Raw genomic sequence first — 22314 nt, 5'->3', positions numbered from 1 at the left:
GAAGAACATTGCAGCGCCCAACGTGGCGAGTACAGCCGCACTCAAGCCGCACTCCTCGTGCTTTAATCTGTCTTCTTCAGTCTGTGTCCCATTTTCCGCGCGCTATTTGATTAGAACGAAGAATAAGCCGTCGCGATGGCTCAGTGGTAATGGCGCTCGGCTGATGACCCGAAAGACGCCAGTTCGATCCCGGCCGCGGCGGTCGAATTTCGATGGAGGCGAACTTCTAAGCCTGGGTACTGTGCGATGTCAGGGCACTTTAAAGGTCCCGAAGTGGTCGAAATTTACGGAGCCCTTCACTACGGCGACCCTCATAGCCTGAGTCGCTTTGGAAAGTTAAACCCTATAAACCATAAACCATTAGAAGGAAGAATGACATGGTAATAAATTAGGCTGATTATGCTAACAATACAAGGTGAATTCGTGGTCACGGAATGAAGCAAGAGTAGTTTACGGCGCAGCCACCAGGAAGATCACTACAGAATGATATGACGCCAGGAAGTGCGACAAATTCAGAGCCTTTTTCACGTCTGAAGAAGAGGGAACATCTAAAGTCGTTATGCAAGTGTGCAGACATGCTCACAGGAATGCTAAGTGGTATGGGCGAAGTGCTTTCGTCACACACTTACTTCTGCAACGAACACAGTCGCGAAACGGAGCGAAGGTATTCTAGAGGCGGGCTTTCTTTTTTAGTTTCACAGCACTAGATGGGCGACTGGCAGCTTTGTTTTGCGTTTATTGTCGTTTCTTGTTTAGGTAGTTCTTTTTATGTGGCCATATTGAAGAACGAATTCTAGTTTAAGGCCGTGCATAGGTTATGCTCAGGTTACGTAATGAATGCTCATTTACGCATTGATTAATCTCCTTACCAACATAGTAACATATGTCAGGCGTGATAACGAATGCATCAGCGCTATGAAGTCACGCTCATACGAGAGTGGTTGTCGCGGATGGCAGAGCAGTGCTCCTCCTCCCTTGTGCAGGGGCAAGTACATCGTGTACGCGGACGGCGACATAACGCGACCGTCTGAAGAGAGCCGGGTGTGGGAACAGAACAACTTCCATTTTGACGACGTCCTCAAGGCCATGCTGACCCTCTTCACCGTATCCACCTTCGAAGGATGGCCCGAGTGAGTGTACCGCTATAAAATTTTCATTGAGGCCCACCCGAGGAGTGTTATGCAAGGCGCACCTGTAAGCAGGAATGTGCATTCGACTACAATGACGAAGTATACCTGCACTGTTTCGGTGAAGTTTTATACGTCTAACTTCCAGGTGGGTTGATAGCTGCCGAAAGAAGTGAAACGCGTTTACAGAGAAAACTAGAGGAAGGAGGGCATAACTTACATGAAGGCTACGGCACAGAAACTGTTGCTAGCTGCCACACAGCCACTGCCACAGAAATAGACTGAAAAGTGTGCCAAGCCTGTCAGGCTGTAGCTGATTGCACGTGTGCACGTAACACTTGCCGTGAAATGGCGTGCTACGTTTAGTGAGCTATGCGACTTGGATCTTAATCATTGAAACGTTCACATTTACTTCACCCCGATGCGCCCCGTACACAGTCCGTCGGAAGGTGCACTGTGCTTACCGGGAACCGAGAACATTGTGGCAACAAATTATGATCGCCGCAGTGTCAAAACAAGGCGCAAGATGACTGGCCCCTGCATTGGCTAATATCGTCGCGGCTATTGCCGAACAAGAGTGTATATATAGTGCATTTATTTAGTTGTCAAGCTGTGCCACAATCGCAGTTGCAGAGCCCTTTGATTTGCAGGCTGAGAAAGAGCCTTTCGGTTCCGTAGCCTCAAATTCGCTGCGGCCGCATATTGTTGTCACGTGTGATGTGTGTCCGGTCACGAAATGTCAAGTCGCTCGCCCTGGTGTTGCAGCCTCCTGTACGTGGCCATCGATTCGAACCAGGAAGACCATGGCCCGCTGTACAACTACCGGCCCTTGGTGGCAGTGTTCTTCATCGTATACATCATCATCATCGCATTCTTTATGGTCAACATATTCGTCGGCTTCGTGATTGTCACGTTTCAGAACGAGGGCGAGCAGGAGTACAAGAACTGCGAGCTCGACAAGAACCAGGTGACTGAGATTTTTCCTCCTGTACATACCGCATTTTTCTCAATACTTCACAGGTTCGGGCCGAAACTAGAAGTTAATGGCATGTCTGCAACCGACATATACTTCGCACATACAGCTAGTACAATTCATGCAAAAAATATATGTCCACACGTTTGTTGCCTGCGGTGATATAGCAACAACTTGTGTCAAAACGTGCGTACCAGATCGTCAATCATTATATTTGCGGTTTGTCAAAATGGTTGTTACTACAATAACGTAAGAGTAGCGCAAAACCAGGACGACGGACACAAGGGGAGAGAACACACACCAACCCTTGTGTCCGTCGTCCTGGTTTTGCGCTACTCTTACGTTATGGATCAATACCGACTTGCCCAAATTTCCACCCTGGTTGTTACTACCATCGCGTTTCAGTCTCAGAACGGCATGATCAACATCGTTTGGTTTTGTAGGGCAAAAGAAATGTAACATGGTGTGTAAACTGGATAATCCTTTTCGCTGCCTTCTTGGTGACATTTCTTTTCTGCTGGGAAAGAAATGCCCAAATGCCCAGTGCCCAACTTTAACGAAGCGACAGACATTGTGTTGACGGGATCGCCACCCAGAATTAGCTCTATGAAGGTTTTATTTCAGGAGAAATTGATTACATGAAATAAAAAAATACAATTTTGGGGATTACATTTGCTGAGATTCCCGAGGCAACAGGCGTCTGTATGGCGAATGCGTAACTTTCATGCGTGCAGTGCAGCAACGAACGGCACAATTAAAGATCTTGAAACAAAATAAGCGATAATCATCGGACATCAAAACTACGGGAAGCCAAACAGGGCACAATCTAGGAAAAAAAAGAAGAGTGAGCAAGCAACAAACACAGAACTATTACGAGAAAAATATATTGTCTGCAAGAAACAGGCAACAACCAAAAGTACAAGTGATCAAGATATGACTCGCCGCCGCGGTGGCTCAGCGATTATGGTGCTCGGCTGCTGACCCAAAAGACGCGGGTTCGATCCCGGCCGCGGCGGCTAGAATTTCTTTGGAGGAGAAATTCTAGAGGCCCGTGTACTGTGCGATGTCAGTGCACGTTAAAGAACCCCAGGTGGTCGAAATTTCCGGAGCCCTTCACTACGGCGTCTCTCATAGCCTTAGTCGCTTTGGGACGTTAAAACCCCATAAACCAAACCAAACCAAGATATGACTCAGCAACAAAAACTGCAAATGAAAGCGAGTCAAGATAACTTGTGATGGTTCCCTTTCTATGTTTCTGTGTTCTATGTTTCTGGTTCCCTTCCACGTTTCAATTCTATTAAGGCTGCACAGATGTTCTGTGTACACCAGGCGCCCAGGTTTAGTCGCGTGCTTAATTTTTATTATGGGCCGCACAAGCGAGCGAGACATTGCGAACTGTCACATAACTTTTTTCGCATTACTTGAAATGGAATGCTGTTTCTGGAAAACGTTTCTGGAAAACGTTCTGGAAAAGAACGTTTCTGGAAAAGTACTTCGCAAACTTGGCTATCTCAAACGAACCTTAAAAAATGCCACGAAGGAAAGTAAATTAACTGCTTACAAATCACTAGTTCGACCCATCCTGGAGTACACCTCAATTGTCTGGTCCCCTCATTACGCGCGCGACATTGACCGTTTACAATCAGTTAAAAAAAATAAGTAGTACGATTCATCTTCGGCCGGTACGATCGCAACTTTTCACCTTCTTCCCATATGCACAGTTTATCTTTGCAAACGCTAGAACATAGGCGCACACATGAACGCATCATTATGCTGCACAAGATCGTTCGCACGTCATCTGGAATTCAGGCACCCTTCACATTTGTGTCCTCAATCGCACGTGAAACCCGACAGAACCACCCATTAAACATTGTTCCTTTCAAACCACACAAAAATTGCTTTAAATTTTCTTTTTTCTCTCTAACTGTTGAAATTAGGAATCGATTGGACGGCTCACTTCGCTTATTGCCAATTGAAGAGTTCATTGTTCAGTTGCCTGACAATTTGACCTGTTGATCCGTTTTTAATACTTCTATGTTATCTATTTCTATGGTACCTATGTTACCTGTTTTTACTAATGTATGTACGCACTCCTGATATGTCTCTCCTCAGAGACAGCAGTATTTCTAAATAAATAAATAAAATAGAAGATTGATGGAGCAGCTCCCAGAAGCGTTTACCAAGCGCGCGTATGGCCTCTCAGTTGTGAAGAGGAATAGGAGTGAAAGTATGACCACGCAAAACAGGACGTTGAGAATCACGCATGCCTTGGAATAATTTACTGGATAGTTTTATAAAAAGAAAACGGTTTAAAGTGCGCCTGCACAACGTGAAATCTGATGTTAGAACCAGTATATTTCATGGTCTATATTCAGGAAGAGACAGTAATATCAGGTGGAGCCAGGCTAGGACATGAGGTGGGAAAACGAAGTCCTATATATATTCCTCTCCATGTGGAGCCCATATGCACGAATGAACCATTCAATGATAGCGCTGCCACCGCGCCTAATTAATGAAGGCCGTGCGTTCCAAAAGAACGTGGAAGTGGACAGAAACTAGCAAATAAAAGTATAAAGAATGCACTTAGGTGATGGCTTGAACTTCACTTTCAGCCACTAGATTTTGGTTCCAAATATGTTATGCACAGCGCAGACTCAGTTTCGACTAGAGGGCAAAAATAAACAGCTTTTGGTGCCACCTTTAGGTTTTCAGTGCTGTAAAATGTGTAATATATAGTGGCTGGCTCGTTGGTTACATATGTTGACAACAACAGCGCGGTCGGAACACGGACGAGAAAGACTGACACAAACACAGGTGCTGACATAACAACAAACCCACCCTCTTTGTCGGCCGGTAACAAGTTCAGAGATCTGTCGGTTAGGCATGCAACAACCTTCTTCTCGTCCTTCTCGTTCGATAAGGTTGTTGTATGTCTAAAGGACAGATCTCTGAACTTGTTACCGGCCGACAAAGAGGGTGGGTTTGTTGTTATGTCAGCACCTGTGTTTGTGTCAGTCATTCTCGTCCGTGTTCCGACCGCGCTGTTGTTGTCAAGTTGTGAAATGCCTCAAAATGTCTCATCGCCAAGAAGTGCTGCACACGTATGCAGAGCGGCACCACCCACTTGATTGAGATATACTGAAATCAGTACGCCTGGAGCCGAAATACGCATACCCTTACCCGGTGTCTTCGCTTATATTCGTTTATTTCTTTGCCTTTACAATACCTCAGGCGCCCTTTTGAAGAGCGCTATACGTGATGTGTGGGCTGGTAACAAAGTGTTAATGAAAGAGTAGTCCGACGACTCTTTCTAACGACGACCCTTTTTTATGAAAGATGACACTGATGAGAAGATTGTTGCTTTGTGTCACTGTAGTTTTGACCAGAAATATATGACCATTCGTCAGAAAGCGACGACAAAGTCTCCTGTGCCTGTCTTGTAAAACTGGTGGAAGAAACCCGGCTCCATTTCCCGTGTGACTAACAATAGTGTTCTTTAGTTTTAACCTTTCCTCATGCCGCGTTTATCTTGACGCAGTCTGTGCATGTGGCACTCTAATAATTCGGCCATTTGCTTCGGGCGTCGTCGCCTGACTCTGTTTCGGACTTTAAGGCGATATTTACAGATTTGTGTGGATAGTAGACCAACACCGTTATTTTAGCGTGTGCTTCACCAGACAGAGAGCTCTTTCTTTCAGGCCAATTTCTGCGCGTTTTACGCCGCGCCTACTGCGCTTTTTCCTGAGAACTAGTAAACGTAGTGAACACTATTTCTCAAAACAGCGACCTTCGTAGCATGTCTTCAGCCATTTGCATGTAGAAGGTTTGTCTCAGTAATAATAATATAACATTTTTTCTAAATTCATAGTATAAAGTGTGCCTATAAAACAGGAAACGATTCTAGGGCTCCGGCGCAAAGCCAGGATGACGTTTTGACTTTCCATCTGCAGCCATTGTGACACTTGGCGTGAGATGTTCTGCATGCCCGTTTGCGTTTCACGTAGGAAAAGTGATGGTTTGTTCCTTTAGGGCATGTAGCTCTGAACCAAACAATGCTAGAACGGGGGCTAGTTGGTGCTTCATTCTGATCAAATTTCGCTAAAAGGCACATAAAGGCGAAGGCACAGACGGCGAAGCGCGTACTTTCAACTAGTTTACTTCACAAAACGCGCCGCTTTTATACGGAATGAGATGGCATAAACGATCTAAGAACGAGATAATCAATTTGCATCTGAAAAGCTGCCTTCACCTTCCTGTCTATAATCTGGCCAGTGACCTCAACCAGTCTAATTCGTTATCTTCGAGAGCTATTGGCAGTGTGCTGACGCAGTTTTCTGTTCCACAAGCCCTGATTCTGAAGGCTTCAATGATTTCACGTTCAGTTTTTTGTTTTCCCGTGACCTCGTATGGGGGTGTCATCCAGGTGAGGCTTGCATCCTCCTTCTGGTTTGGTTTTGGCGTGGCCTTGGATGGCTGGGCCATTATGATGAGGGTTCCATTTGCAATGGCGACAGTGGGAAGCCAGATTGCCAGACTACCGCGGTTCGTCCGTCTGTGTTTTCGTCTTTCTGTGCCTCTTAGCGCCATTTGATCAGTCTGAACCAAAGTAACGAGCGCGCCTGAAAGAGCCAACGCGACGGCGGCCACGCTGCCAGGCGGCTGTCTAACGTGGACGCCCTCTTGCAGAGGAACTGCATCGAGTTTGCGCTGAAGGCGAAGCCCGTGCGGCGCTACATCCCCAAGGCCCGTTTCCAGTACAAGATGTGGTGGTTCGTCACCTCTCAGTATTTCGAGTACGCCCTCTTCGTGCTCATCATGACCAACACCCTCACCCTCGCCATGAAGGTGAGCCTCGCCGCTCTTTTGTTTAGGGAGTGTAGCGCACGTGTGAGTGTGCGCAATTATTAATGTGATCGAATTTTTGGAGGAAATGAGTAATATATCAGGTGTTTCAGGGAAGAGCGCCGCTAATTCTTAAAGGTAGACCTTTTGAGGTATGAAGGCAACTTCTGGGGCACAATAATTCCTGCGTTGGCAGGCATAAGAAAAAAATGAGTAATTTTATCTAGTTAACAAAACCATTAGATATTCCTCGCTCCATCGCTCTTTTATGCTTACTTCATAAATATCGTCACAGCACCAGGCCATCTCCCTTGCCCCTCGAAAAACTTTCACGGATTTCACGCCGCCTACATAATCAGTATACCATTAAACGCATTTACGGAAGAACTTTAGCCTTCAATTCATCTCCACTTCCACGTGCCATTGTTCTTTGGAATGATCTTCCCAACTGTATCGCATCTATCTGCAACCACGAATTATTTCAAAACCAGCTGCACAAACATTTTCTTTAACAACATTGTGTCTTGTTTCAGGTTGTTCTCTCTCGTAAGTTCTCTTTTCTTCTCGCTGGTAATGTATTAAGTGGTGGTTTCTTGTATAATTTCAATCATTCGTATTTTTATTATGGCTACAGCTTTTTCTTTAGATGTGTATTGTGCACATGCGATTCATTCTTGCTACTATTTTACTTTGTTCTTGCTCGTGGTGATGTATGGCTTGTAGTTACGTTTTTCCCTGTATATTTATAATTGTTTTTACTTTTTTGCCTTGTATTGCGCGTTGTAATTTAACAAGACTTCTGTTTGGGCTGGATGGTGCATAGCTTATCTTGAAACGAATTCAAGCGCACAACCACACGCACACAAGAGAGGAAAGACACAGGACAGGCGCTATCCTGTGTCTTTCCTATCTTGTGTGTCTTAGCGCCTGTCCTGTGTCTTTCATCTCTTGTGTGCGTGTGGTTGTGCGCTTGAATTCGTTTCAAAATAAATGCGCGTTGTATTGAACTAATTGTTCCTATTGTGCTTAATCTGTTGTTTTTGCGCCCCTTACTCAATGCCCTTCTGGGCCCTGTAAGGTATTTTGAATAAATCAATAAATAGTCACTTAACTATATTCTGATAAAAAATTTTTAACTACGAGAGTTAAACAGCTGGTTGCAATTAGAGACTTGTATATAGAGATAGAGAAGCTCCTTGATTGAAAAACAGGGAATTCAGCTGCTGTTTAAATTCAGTGCAATTCAGCTATTGCACGTAGGGAAGGAATTTGGGGAGAGAAAGATGAAATTAGAGAAGTCTAGGAAATGGGATGGCAAAGTTCACTTCATAGGGAATGCCCACTGGGTGCTGAACGGGGACATTAGAGTTTATCTACAAGACTATTGGCCTCTAAATAATCAAATAAAAAGCTTATAGAGCGTTTCTGCTGCTTATGGCAGGCTAAATGTCCTAATACATAGTAGAGTCTTAGAGGCACTTGAGTGATTTCATAAATCAAATCAAGTTTATGTCGTATTTACAGTACATGGTTATGGGGGATATACATCAGGAGGCCCATAAGTCGAGACTGCAAATAGGGCCTCCTATGGCTGCATGAACAGAATACATAAACCGGCGCATGCACAATAATCCGAGGTAAAAAAAAGAGAAAAGGAAGGCAAAAAGAGACAGAAAGGAAAGAATTGTACAGCAAATGAATGTTACATAGTGATTGCAAACACAAAAACGTTATTAAACATCTAAGGATTCAAACAAGTGGTGTTTTAACATTTTTTTGAATTTGTACAATGACATTGGGGATTTAAGTGAAGGGAGCAAATTATTCCAAGTGGAGATGGCAAAGAACGATGTAGTTTGCTTTCCATAATTAGTCCGTACTTTTGGCAACAGTAAATTGTTCGACAAAGCAAAACGCGTGACGTTATTATTAGTAACTATATTTTAAGGAACAAAATTAACACATATATACTTATTGATGACTTTGAAAAGAAAAACCAGAACCTGAAATTTGTGTAGATGTTCAAGGTCATTTAAGATGTTCATAATGTACAGGCTCCTGAGCATACGATGTGCATCCTAACAAAATATGCTCCGCTGTATCTACTCAGCCGGAGTTGTTGCAACATGGACTGTTCGCGTGACCTAAACGGAACAGTAATTATTAATAAACATAACATTTACAGACTTTTGAAAATATGGTTACCCTTGGCGCTGTGGCTCGTCAAAATTTGGCTATTTCGACAATTTACGTGCACTGGAGGGGTGTCTTTGCCTGCACGCTTTTTTCAGAAGTGCAAGTATTTTGGCACGCTGCAAAAAAAAGAAAAAAAATGATTGGCCCCAGTGCCGAAAGAAATAGCGTTTTCAAAATTCTAAACTCTGATATGGCTATTACTAACGACCGACCGGCTACAAATCTCTAATTGTAACCAGCTGCCTAACTGTGATAGCTAAAGAGTTGAATATCGGAAATTAGTTAACTGGCTAACTAGTTACCTTTATGAATCCGTTTACAGATGCCCGCCGAAATTGGTAAGATTCTGACGCAGAAGCCATCTTCATAACTCAAAAAACCTATTTTTAAAATTTAGTGGCGGGCTTTCCTGAAACAGCGGGTACAACTTTATACTTAAATGAGTGCAACTGTTCTTGAAATTTGTATCCTTTTGAAATGAGTAGGCTGGTTTAGGTGCTGCTATAAAAATAGCCCTTGGAACGTAAGTGATGTAAAGCGTTCTAGTTTTCTTTCCAAAGAAGAAAATGTAAATTTCTTTTATATTCCATTTATATTTTGCCGCAATACAACATAATTTCCCTTTTCTGTGGTAATTCCTAATCTATGTGAAAGTAAAACTCCACTGATTGCTTTGTCACTAAATATTTGTATTGGATTCCCCAGAAAAAACAAGTGTGGATCAGCACCATTTCTTGAGTGGCACAATGATGCCTTACGACGGCGGTGCACAGAAAAAATTTCGTGAGGAATAATTCAGGATAATATAAGCGGATCATTACTGAGGAATGAAATTCTAGCAAGAGAACGGCGGCGTAACCACGGCAGAAAAAAGAAGAGGACGAATGCTCACACCACCGACTATTTCACAGAATTCCCAACACCAAGTTCGAAACGCGACACATCACATGATCACTCCAAACACAGATAGCAACACGAGAGCTTTCAAAGTCATGAAAATAATGACAATGATGACAACAATAATAATAAATAAAATTCTCTCCGTGTATCTACAACAGGGAACGATGATCTGGTGCCACCGAAAACTAGTCAGGCTTCAGCAGGGCAGTATATTTACCACGAGGAGGAGCAAGTACGTTCGAAAATTTTTAGAAATGGTTTACCAATATCCCTCAAGAGAAAAGTATATAACAGCTCTATCTTACTGGTATTCACCTACGTGGCCAACGAAAAGGGTTCAGCTTAAGTTAAGGACACCGCAGTGAGCTATGGAAAGAAAGACAATAGGTGTAACGCTAACAGGTGCATTGAAGAGGAATCTGAACTCGTCTTTTAGCCGCAGGAACTCGATCTACACTTTCCGAGCATTCATAGAAGCTTCGAATTATTGCCCTGTGCGGCCGATTTCTCTAATTTAAATCGGATTAACGTCCGGGTGGCTCCTTTTTTAATTCGCTTAATTACGCAAATTAAGCTTCACTTTTTTTTATCTTGTTGTTGCCATGTCTTGCGACGCATGTCAGTTTCTCGGGATGTGTTTCCCCCAAGCCAATCCAAAGGGCCATGCATCGCGCCCTTTTCTCTGTCTGATAAGCTGCCACATTACATTTAGTAAACATTAGTTAAAATACCATTAATGAAGAAATATTCAGCATTAGCATTCACCTGAGCGAAGTCGAATGCATATCAAGGAAAATCGCGGAAGCCGTGAAAAATTTCCACCCGGTTACGCATTGAGATATCTTCTGGAAGACGTCGGACTAAGCCTCTCCTGCTCGGTGTGTTCAGAAATGAAGCTGAATTTATGTCAGAATGTGGCACAATTGCGTTCATTACTGTGGTACATGTTTGAAGTGAACGTTTCCATTGTTTCTCGCAGTTCCACGGCCAACCCGATTCCTACACGTACGCCCTGGATGTTATGAACATGATTTTCACCGCCGTTTTTGCCCTCGAATTCGTGCTGAAAATTGTGGCCTTCAGGTTCAAGGTAAGCCAAGTTAGTCAAATGTTTAGGGGAAGCCCCCATCATATTACATCGTCATCGACATCGTAAAGTTGGCAAAGACTGTTTGCGCCTTGCTTATGCCCACAGTCTTTTGCAAACAGCGACACCTGTGTCCTTAATGAAACGTGAGCTGCAATACGAGAGGTGAGCAGGAAACGATGGTGCAGGATGTCATTCGGTAAAGGGTTTCAGCGAGCCGATAAACTACTGCAAAGCCCAGAAGTTTTGGCTTCAAGCTCTCTGTGGCTGCTGAGGAGGCTGTTTTTATGAACTATGCAAAGTGAGACCAAGGGCGAGAGGTGCTTTCAGTTTACTCCTGGGACTCTTATTGCGATGAATGGTAAGAGGTGGAGAATCGATGACGAGGAAAATAACTGTTTTGAAAAGCGCAGAAAGATTATTCCCTTAACTACAATAGGCATGTCTGAGACACAGAGTGCAAAATGTTGCTGGAATTTTCTTCTCACCCTTAGGATATGATAATTCAGGTTCCTAAGCACGATATTGCACAGCGTTTCGTTCTTTTGGCTGTGTTCTGGGAGATGCGGAGTAAACCGAGATATTTCCGAAGCAGAGTCGGCTCTTCGCTCTAATGTTTTGGTTTCATTGTTACAAGTGTTGTCCGGTGCTTAGTGCTTCAGCGCCTACTGGACTGCACGTGAATCAGCTCGTTTTTTTTTGGCCACCAGCGTAAAATGTGCTCACACTGGCTCCACCCTTTCTTTAGAGCTCTTTAATAGGGGCGGAACGATAAGACTTTGACAATGGTATCTCTGGGGAAGAAAGTGCTTTTCAAGTAACTAAACATGCTCCCACGGCTGCCCCGCCTGCGATTTCATTGTCAGAAAAACTGTACAAAATATCCATAGCAGCCTGTCAGGAGGATATCCAACCAAATATCAGTTGTGGTAAATTCATGTGGCGTTTCAGCTGAGTGACGCGTAGGGATTCAATCGTTCGTGTCTTCTGACATGCGAAAATAGCGGCACAGACAACTTGAAGAACACATCACGAGCTGGTTGGTTTTCCATGACACGAAAACAGCGGAAACTACACAAAGGACTTCGTGTAGTTTGCGCTGTTTTCGTGTGATGGAAAACCAACTAGCTCGTGATGTGTTCTTGCGTCCTTTGTGTAGTTTGCGCTGTTTTCGTGTGGTACAGACAACGACGACATCGTATAGCGAGCATAGCGTTATTTTAACATATGTGCCGAATGTGGCTTCAGTCGGCACTCCTATACGTACCTCCACAGAGACCGTAGCGATCCACCTAATTTAGAAATTTAGGCGCAGCCATTTCTCTGTTCCATTTGTGGGGCACTCAATTGCTTCCTACTTTGGAGTGTGGCGAGGGCGAGGCGGAGTTCTGACCGCCGTGTTCGCTCAGTGCGGCCCGAGGATGTGCGGCTGTTTTCGTCGCACGCGTCCGTGGGAGCAAGAGCGAAAATGTAGGGAACGACGCACAAGCAGTGACTCCGGCATTCGCTTACTTTGAACAGAGAGTGTAACTGCGGCTGGTTTCAGGTTGAAACCCGGCGCGAGAACCAGGAGACGGAAGTGGGCCGCTCCCATCAATTGGCTTTTTTATGCGAAGCATATTACTAGAGGTACACTACAGCCCTTCGCCGTGGTTACACGCCGTGTACACCACGTGGTACAGTGACGTCACACCACGTGACATACCACGTGACACATGACGTCACGACAGAGGAAGACAGGGGTACACTACAGCCCTTCGCCGTGGTTACACGCCGTGCACACCACGTGGTACAGTGACGTCACACCACGTGACATACCACGTGACACATGACGTCACGACAGAGGAAGACGGAGGTACACTACAGCCCTTCGCTGTGGTTGCACGCCGTGCAGACCACGTGGTACAGTGACGTCACACCACGTGACACATGACGTCACGACAGATCGCCGTCACGCTCTGGGAGAGGGAGAACGATGCCATCCCACAGACACCGGAATGTCCTCGAGCGGCATTACCGCGCATTTCGAACGCGCGTTCACACTCGGTGTAGGTGAAACGCTCGCTCCACCGGGCAGGCGGACGCGGCTTCCGTGGCAATCCAGGCGCACAACCAACGCGCGTCTCGGGGTTAGTCGGCGTTCCGCTGTAGCCATGCCGTTGTCTTCCCCCACGACGAAGGCTTCTAGTGGTTGTATTAAAATGACCAAGTATTCAACCAAGGAAAGCCATGTATTACGAAGCCTAGCCATCAATATTCTTCGCATCTGACCAGGGTTAACTAAGTTAAGCCTCAGCCATTTTTTTCCCATGTGCTTGCCTTTTTTTTTTTTCCTGTTATAGTAGGATACAACTTAAAAAAACAGCAGTTGCTAACACTGGGCCGCGGTCCGCGGCGTCCTGTATTACTCCGCTAGCCAATTGCCACTGTAAACGAAATCAGCTTTTTAATGTTTGACTATATCAAAATAATAGAGCTCATAATTCTTTTTCTTGTGACAAGCTTCTCGTTTAGGTAATAAGAAACGTTTAAGCAGTGGACTACTTTTTTGTCGTGGAGGAATTCTGTGCGCAGAGGCTGAATGTTGGCGGAGCTTCACTGCAGACTTAAGTCGTATACGACTATAGAAGGAAAGGTCTTACCTTCCATTAACTCATCCCCGTCATGTGTTTTTAATGCGATTTTTTTGGCGATGCGATGTTGCTATTAGCCGCATTGTTGATGTACGCAGAAATTTTTGGTCCTGGTGCTAGCCAGCCAGGCTGTGGCACTCATCATGATTTGACATTTTTTGTATATTAAGATTTAAAGTGGCAAAAGTCAGCATGGGCCGCTTAATTATCGGTCTGTGATGACGCGCTTGGATTAGGTCTTCTCGATTTTAATTTGTTCTCTTCTGCTCCTTGTAGTCTCTTGATATTTTCTTGTATACTTTCCCATGTATTATTTCGCTCATTAAAGGTTCTGTGTTAAAGACCTGCCTGCCACTTTGCCACCTGACAACCATGGTAGGTGGCAGGTGTACCAACCGCGGTACGTGGCTTGCACCACATACACAACACAGCGGCGACGGACGACGCGGGCACTTTTTCTTTACCGCGCCGCCGCGGTGGCTCAGTGGTTATGGTGCTCGGCTGCTGACCTGAAAGACGCGGGTTCGATACCGGCCGCGGCGGTTGAATTTCTTTGGAGGAGAAATTCTAGAGGCCCGTGTACTGTGCGATGTCAGTGCACGTTAAAGAACCCCAGGTGGTCGAAATTTCCGGAGCCCTCCACTACGGCGTCTCTCATAGCCTTAGTTGCTTTGGGACGTTAAACCCCATAAACCAAACCAAACCACTTTTTCTTCACCGTGTGCGTTCTAATGCTAACGCAATGAAATTGAATGTGACGCGTTCTCAGTTCTCATGTGTGCTTGTCCCCTCCCTTCCCCTGCTGTTGTGCAGAACTACTTCGGCGACGCGTGGAACGTGTTCGACTTCATCATCGTGCTGGGCAGCTTCATCGACATATTCTACTCCGAAGTAAACGTGAGCGATCTTCGGCTCCAATCTGCCCTCTAGGAAATCCCCGTGTGGCCCTGTTGCTAAGCAGCACATCATTCGCTCTCTGTCTCTCTCTCTTTCTCTGTCACTCTCTCAACGTGTGCGTGTGTTCCACCCGCCTTCGTCCCACTGGCCCGGAAAACTACTGCAAGTAGCGGGATTTCTTAGAGCGCAGACACGATTGCCAGCAGGGCAGGAATTCCCAAAGAACGACCAATCGTCACAATCCCCGACACTGATCGAGCCGCGGCACTTTCAATGTCGCCGACTCCTCGCGGGCGCTCGCGAAAGTAGGGCAGTGTTCTTCTCGGCAGCCTTCTCCCTACCTTTCAAGGGACAGCTGCCTCCAAATTTTGTTCTTTGTACGAGTCGATTCCAGGATTGTTTGTTTACTAGCCAATGACCCCTTATTGCCCCCCCCCCCCCTTTTTTTTAAAAAAATAATGATATTGAGCATCGGGCAGTGTGTTTCCGCCACTAAGTTCAAACTCGTGCCGCTAAAGGCGAAAACGAATGCGCGACCACCTTTAGAAGTACATGGCAGCGCATATCCGGCATCAGGGATTCGTCCGTATAGAAGGCCGTCATGACGTCACCGCAATTAGTGCGAAAGCGGTGGGTGATGACGGCACCTACGTGTTATTTATTTACTTTTTACCATATAAACTCTGCATTTTCAGTGAGAATAGCTCTATGCCATTAGAAAGCAGCAAGATATAGATAGAAATCAACAGCGCTGGCATGCTCACACCGTCTTTTTTCCCGCTGTTCCGGATGCGGGACGAGCGCTGAGTACAGACCACCGCGCGTTATTTTTCAGTACATAGCAGGCGAGTTTCTGATGCCATAAAATATCTAAGAATGCCATACACGCGCGCTAAATTTAATGAAGACAGTTACAGGATGGAGCTGCATTTTTCCTTGAGTTAAGTTTTCTCGAATCCCCAATGACGGAAACGAGGTCAAAGATTAAAGGCACGGAAAGTTTTTCTGCGGAAAACACTCCTGCGGAGTTTACCAACCAGACAGTAAAAATGGCTCTGATTTTGCAAGGTCGTCGCTGAGTTGCACTAGTTCCTCGAAATATTGTTTCTGTGCTCAGATATCGCTTTCTGAGCAGTAGAAATGCTGCCTTTTGTTGCTTATGTGCGTAGCTAGGGCTGCTGCGGCTTATAGCTTGGCACTTAGAGGGCAGCGTGCTACGCTCGGTGTTCAGCGTCTGGAGGTCTTATCGTGCAACCCCGGAGAGGGCGGTTGTGTCTGCCTCTGGTCGCGTGGCGCACCATCATGTGTGTGCCGCAAGTTGCTCTATGGGGTTTGCAGAAACCATGGCTCGTTTTCAAAGTAGAGGACCAACTGCTGCCGCTGATGCTAAATGAACGCGACAAGGAAACCTTGCATTTGGAGGCTCCGAGAGCTCACAATATGAAAGGCGCTGTCCTTGTTTCAAAGGGATGCTAAACGAATACGTCAGGTAAGCCTAGACTCGCTTAGTCACCATCAAGTCTAGTCCTTCCATTTTGAACTTGGGACTCGATTTGTAGAGGATGGACCAGTTTTATTCCGCTAATTAACTCAACGAGGTTACGCTGTGTCGTTCGCGTGAGGCAGGCTGACTGAACGAGGAAGCTGGTCACTGCACTTTTAGTGGAGCCGTTCCTGGGTCGTGGCCATGAAGTCCAGCTGCTACGCAGGACGGCAGCGTCGGACCGAGTCGAAGGGTATCGCGAGAGGAAATTTAAGTCATCATCATTTATTCACCCTTGAGGGCCCCAGAGGGCATTAGATAAGGGGGAGGGGGGACGAACAGCAATCACAAGTCACAAAGATTAAAGTTGGGAGCAAAAATTAAGACACATGTAGATACGGTTGTCAACACTTCAAAAGAAAAACAAGCGAGTAAGTAGGTAAAGAAAAGAAAAAGAAATGAAAGAAAAAGGGCCTTTAACAGGAATTTTTATTTGAATAAATCAATCAACATCTGTTGAAATTTTTGGGAATTAACTTCATTCACAACACTGGAAGGACATTCCACTCCGCTATGGCAACTGGCAAAAACGAGGAATTGAACGCATTGGTTGAACCATGAATGCGTTCAACACTACGGCAATTAAACAAACAAATTTAAGTGTTTTCAGATTTGGTGTATTGGAAGCAGACACGCGTGAACCTGGATATATGCAACTTGTGCAGTCTAGCTTTCCAATGTCTGGCATTTCTCGCATAAAAAGTTCAACCAGCACTGACCACGAAGCTCTTGCGGCGCTGCATCGATGTCGACTTTCCATGCCATAGGGGCGATATCGGCTTCGAAAACTGGTAGTGTAGAAGTACTCAAGTATGGACCACTTGGTTTTCATACAGGAATTTGCCGCAGCGCGAACGAAGCGGGGACAAAAAGAGAGAGCGAACACGACAGCGGCGCCCGTCCTGTCATGATCGTTGTCTCTCGTTGTCTCCGTTTCGTTCGCGCTGCGACAAATTCGGGTAGTTTACGGTCACTCGCTACTGCCGATGGCTGGCTGATGAGTGCGCTGAAAACGTACATCCGACGGGAACATTCCCAACAGAAATGCTATCAGTTCTATCGGCTGTTTCCTCCCGATAATGGTGTGCATGCCGCACGACCACTTTTTGCGTTGGGCTGGACCACGGAAAAAATTGCTACCTGAAATAAATGTCCCGCTAAGTGTACTATCACCAAGAAATGAAACGCGAACAAGACAATTGAACCACGCACTGGAAAATGCGCAGCTCTTAGCCAGGGGAAGCTGTATCCTAGCTCCTGCTATTTAAATTTCGAAGGCGTGAAGACTCTTCTTTAGAAGTGTTATTTAACCGTGCTTGTATTTCCAATACAGGAGCTAATATGTTGGTGTTTTTGTGTTGCCACCTCAGTTTTCTTGTTCGCGTTTCATTCGTTGCTTTTAGTACATTACCGTTAACTTCGCCGGCGCTTCCTTCGACAGGGGGAAAAGAAAACCGCTCAGGCTTTCGCATGAAAGAGCCCAACGCAGCGCCGATCGAACATTTGAAGCATTGCCTACAAACGGCTCTTTTTTTTCTGCGAGAAAATGCCCTGAAATGAGGCACTTTGTTTTACTTTTGAAATCCCAATATGAGCTGCCAACTGTCCCAGACCAATCAGCCACAAATTGGAGCCGAAAAATAAAAGTATGGCGGATTTCGATGCCACGTAAGCCAGCCGCCTCTGATATTTAAGCAGTGCACGCGCTTATCAAGAGTTTAAATGTCGGTCTCTGGCAAAAGTGGCATAGTTTTTGTTCAGGCACACTACTAGAAAGCATTCTCTGTGGCTAACATTCTCCATTGATGTGCCGTCGATGGTGAACTACTATGTCATCAAGTGCTTCTTCTGGTCGCCTCCAATCGCGCTCTATATCACGATTTCGCTGCCGAGCTGAAAATGCATTGTCGTGGACAAAGTAAGGCAGACGATCGGCCCTTGTATCACCGCTGAGAAGAGCAAAACATTGGGAGTGCTAGCCGCGTTAGTGATATCCATCTCTCCAGTACAGCTAGGCCGTGTCCTAGCATCGGCTGACGTTAAAATGTCAAAGACCGCGCTCCATCAATAACCGTTCGAAATGTTACCGATGCATGCGTCCGTTTACTGCTGAGGAGTTCGCGACATAAAGTCCACCGCGTGCCTTTAGCCTTTCTGCTTGCATCCAGTGAGGCTGCGCTTTCAGCAGCCATTGGCCTCTATTTAACATGACTTTGAGCAGAAGAAAAGTTAGTGCGAAATTGTGATAAGTTTATGTTTTCCTTTGTTTTGAGTTTGCGAGGCCAAAGAAGAGAAGAAGCGCCTTTCCGACTCATCAGCGCCTCATACTTAATAATCAACAAATACCTTCGTTGGCTTTCGCATCAAGCTGAACGTAGTTTCGATAGCAGCCACATCTGTCTTCAGCATCAAAACCTGCGTCGTGCTCTGTGGCTTCCATTCATTCGCCACAGCCCCCCAAAAGAAGTCTTTTGCAATTCGTGCCCTACAGCTGCTAGAAAACGAGCTGGCAATCGCCTAGTTTGCACCTGTAGGGCCGACTTCGGTCGACCTTAGCGTGCACGCTTCGTTAGACGCACCTTTTGATTTTCTTTTGTCTTTAGGAAAACAGCCTTACTGCTTGCTTATAGAGTGCCTTTGTAGAACCTCGCGTGCTGTGTGCCTCATCTCTTTGTGCCGAGTCTGGTTTCTAGATGGAGTGCTTAAGTATAGGGTCTCTTACCATCGCCAGACCTGTGTTAACGTAGCACGGCCCCGTTGTGGAGTGCAACGTGTAACCACACCGTGTGCTCAAGTAGGTTCTCCTTGTTCTATTCCCCCACCTCACCGAGTGCTCAAGGTCCTAACTGCGCGCTCCGCCAAGCTTTTTGCTTCCTGCGCACACACGGTAACAGCATAGAGTTTCTTACTATTACCCAGAGGGAAAGCTAGCAACCCGTCTGTGGGAGTTTGCATGGAGGCCCCTCGAGACCACTTCAGCCACCATGGGCGCTCAAAGCATCATGGGGCGGTGAGCTACCAACTGCGGAACTACAACTTTTGGCCAAAAAATAATAGAAAAATAAAGCTGATAGATAACTACGAATATCCTAACATTCAATATCTTGTCTAATGATTGCAACAAACAAGAAAAGCATGTAAATGCAAAGTTTGGTCAAAGTATGAGACGGCTAGCTTTGCTATTGGCCAAGTAATGAACACTACAAAAACTGATATTTAGTAATTAACAGGCGCATTTTTAAAAGTAATTATGTTTAAAAAAATGCTGTTGCTTAGATACTTCAAGAGATTTTTTAATGGCATTTCGGAAAAGTGAAGCCTTTTATTGGCATCGTGTGTCGTTGCGTTTTCACTACTACGGCTTTAGCACACTTCGTTCGCGCCACAGTCGTCTGCGCACACACGCACATCGTTTTCAGAATGAAACATCTCAGTAGTGCCACTCCGTGTTCTCGAAAAAATACGAATTTTCCGCAACAAGTAGCTCACCGTCCCATGATGCTTTGAGCGTCCATGGTGCCCGAAGTGCAGCGCCGCCAGCTTCCCCTCTAGGTAATAGTTAGAAATTCTATGGGTAACAGAGTTCCACGTAGACGCCATGTTGCTCTCGAATGCGTTAGCAAGTCTTTAGCAAAAACTGTCCACACTTACAGCTCGCTTATCTTTGCAGTCAAACTCAACTTATTTGCTGAAAAATGTTGGCTCACTGAACGAGACTTTTGCTAGTAGTGCGCCATCTGCACCAGGTCCTATCTCGTTATGAACGAAATACACGCCGCAAGGATAAATGATGCCATCTGTTGGGAACGCTACAAAGTTCACTACCGCTTTCTCTTCAGCGATAACAGAAAATAAGTTGCAAAATTGCGTCTCCTGGTTGCGGAAACAGGTCATGAACAAACGTGTGCATTCGAACAACAACAAAAACTCGTAAAGCATTAAGACAGCAGCCGTAGCAAGGGAAGTCTGGAAGTAGTCCGCTTCTAAACGGTCCGGACATGCTGGCTTATGTGCAATGCATGGATGCTTTGGAGCCAAGTGAGAGGATACGGCTTACAGAGGCGCGTGCATAAAGTGGTAGTAAACGTTGGACTCTGGCCCCCATAGAGATACCATGCAGTGACTCAAGTGAACCTTATCGGCGGAGGTAGCGGGCACAACGCATGAGCTGCAGTTGACCCTAAGAGATTCGGGTAACATTAACTTCCCGGCCTGGACTGATCAGCGCGCGAGCTGCTCCAACTTTTCACGCCCACGGGATCTTATGTCAGGGTAAAGCACATTTATCGGAGTTCTGTCGCACCTTTTCAGATAAAGTGCGATGTTTGCAGAGTTTATGCCTGGTAGAGGGACAGCCAAGTAAGAATAAATGGGCACGAAGAGGGTATAACCAATTTTTTGAAAATGCAGGTGGTTATAAGTAGATAGTGTGGATCTTATACAAGAGCATACCCTTATGACAGCGCTTTCGTTCACGTAACTGCAACAAGAGCAACATTTGTCAAAAGATTGCATCCAAACAATCTTCCTTCTGGGCGCTGTACTCAGGCATGGGAGTAACGAAAACACTGCAATGAGATTTCAGCACTTCAATAACTTTCTCTGGTAAGATGAAAAGTGTTGAAACACTCTTACTTTCTACATTTCAAAAATGTAGATAATTAATTTTGGGGCGCTAATTTCAGAGCAGAAGGGATCGTTACTTTTGATGTTACTTTTATTTAAAATGCACCACTGCTTTTTTGGTTGTTAAAGCTTTGGGAATCATGTCGGCGAAGTGGTGCACAGACCAGGAAAAGTTTTTCAACTTCAAAATTTTGAGAAACCCGTATAGTTCACCTTTGACGGCTTATGACCTCACTCAAGTGCGTGCTAAGTAACCTCGCTGTAATGAAAATCTAGTGCACGTTGAGGGATGCCCTAAATACGGACTAAATCTACGCATAATCTGACTTTCTGGACCTCTGAAAGAGGAGCAGATTGTGCGTGAACCTAGACATCCTAACGGAATCAGAATTCCAGCATAAATTACCCCAGCGTATTTGAGAGCAAAACATTTTTAAAAAGTTTTCATGGATTTAAGGAGTCCCATTCGAGAGCTGGTAAGCGGGGCTAATGGTTATGTATCAGGTCGTAGCTTATGACAGATTGCAAGTTTATGAATTAAATCCCGTGGGTAAGAATGTGTTTAGGAGTAATACCGACTAGGAGAGTGGAGCTTAACTGCTTAAGCATTGCACCAAAGGCTGGATTCCTAATTTGCTTCTAATTTGCAATAATGCTGCGTGGTTTTAATTTACGCTATGTAGTAAGGCGTAAGTGGCAAACGCTTTTAGGCAAAGCAAATATTTCGTTTTTTATGTTGATCTAGTAGGCTTTGAATGTGTACCTACACCGCGGCTATATAGAAGGAAAACTACCAAACGCGTTCGCCTAACTTTGAGCTTTCATCGTCATAATCAGGACGGCAGCCCGGAAGCAAATTTCTTTAACATTTATAAAAACAAGATTGACATTGACGCTGAGTGGAGAGGCGATATTTCGCCAATGCTAACCAGGTAGCCTTCTTATCAAACCTCTGAGCGTTAGTCGTGAAAGCTACTCACGCACTTAAGGATTTGTTGATTGTTAATGTCACCGACGCTTGTGTGGCTCATCGGGTCTTTCACGCTTCTTCATCCGCAGCATGCTAAAACCGCTTTGCGCTGCCGCCGCCGCCTTTGTGTGTATGCTTTGCGGGCTGTGCGTTTCTTGGGGTTCATCTGCTGCGCGCTCTTGTAGCCAGCCCTGCGCCTCAGTTCGCGGGGACGGTAATCGCACGGCGTTTCTGTTGATCTATCTCCAGAAGCCGAGGCAGGTGCGCAAAATTGCAGCTTCGTGTAACTCTCTAGATTTGCACTCGTCCGATACTTTATGTACAAAATCGAAGCTGCAGAAGCAGTCTCTTGTCGAAAGCACACGTCAAAGTGCTGAAAATAAAAATAAAATAATCTGGATATTAGTTATAATTTTAAGTCCCCAGTTCTTAAGAGCTAGGGAGTAATGTTTATGGCTACTTTGTGCTTCAGAACAGCTCAGACCACCGTGGTAGCACGCATAAGCATTTTCTGCAGGCT

At 45.4% G+C, this 22314-nt stretch overlaps 1 protein-coding gene across 10 annotated transcripts in view; it reads left to right on the top strand.

Annotated features, from left to right (window-relative positions):
- LOC149337784 (muscle calcium channel subunit alpha-1-like) overlaps positions 1-22314 on the top strand; it is a 615266-nt gene that overhangs the window by 520718 nt on the left and 72234 nt on the right. For 9 of the 10 annotated variants that reach the window (XM_089553522.1, XM_089553521.1, XM_089553519.1 and 6 more), the window contains exons 28-32: positions 984-1130; positions 1893-2094; positions 6787-6945; positions 11018-11128; positions 14572-14655. In XM_089553522.1, coding sequence (XP_089409648.1) covers positions 984-1130; positions 1893-2094; positions 6787-6945; positions 11018-11128; positions 14572-14655 — 703 coding nt within the window. The remainder of the gene's footprint in view (positions 1-983; positions 1131-1892; positions 2095-6786; positions 6946-11017; positions 11129-14571; positions 14656-22314) is intronic. The other variant, XM_089553520.1, reaches the window with a different exon arrangement.

Source organism: Amblyomma mixtum, chromosome 7 (genome assembly GCF_055824585.1).
Source record: "Amblyomma mixtum isolate Tamu chromosome 7, ASM5582458v1, whole genome shotgun sequence".
NCBI classification, from domain to species: Eukaryota; Metazoa; Arthropoda; class Arachnida; order Ixodida; family Ixodidae; genus Amblyomma; species Amblyomma mixtum.
This window is presented reverse-complemented; position numbering and strand designations above follow the sequence as displayed.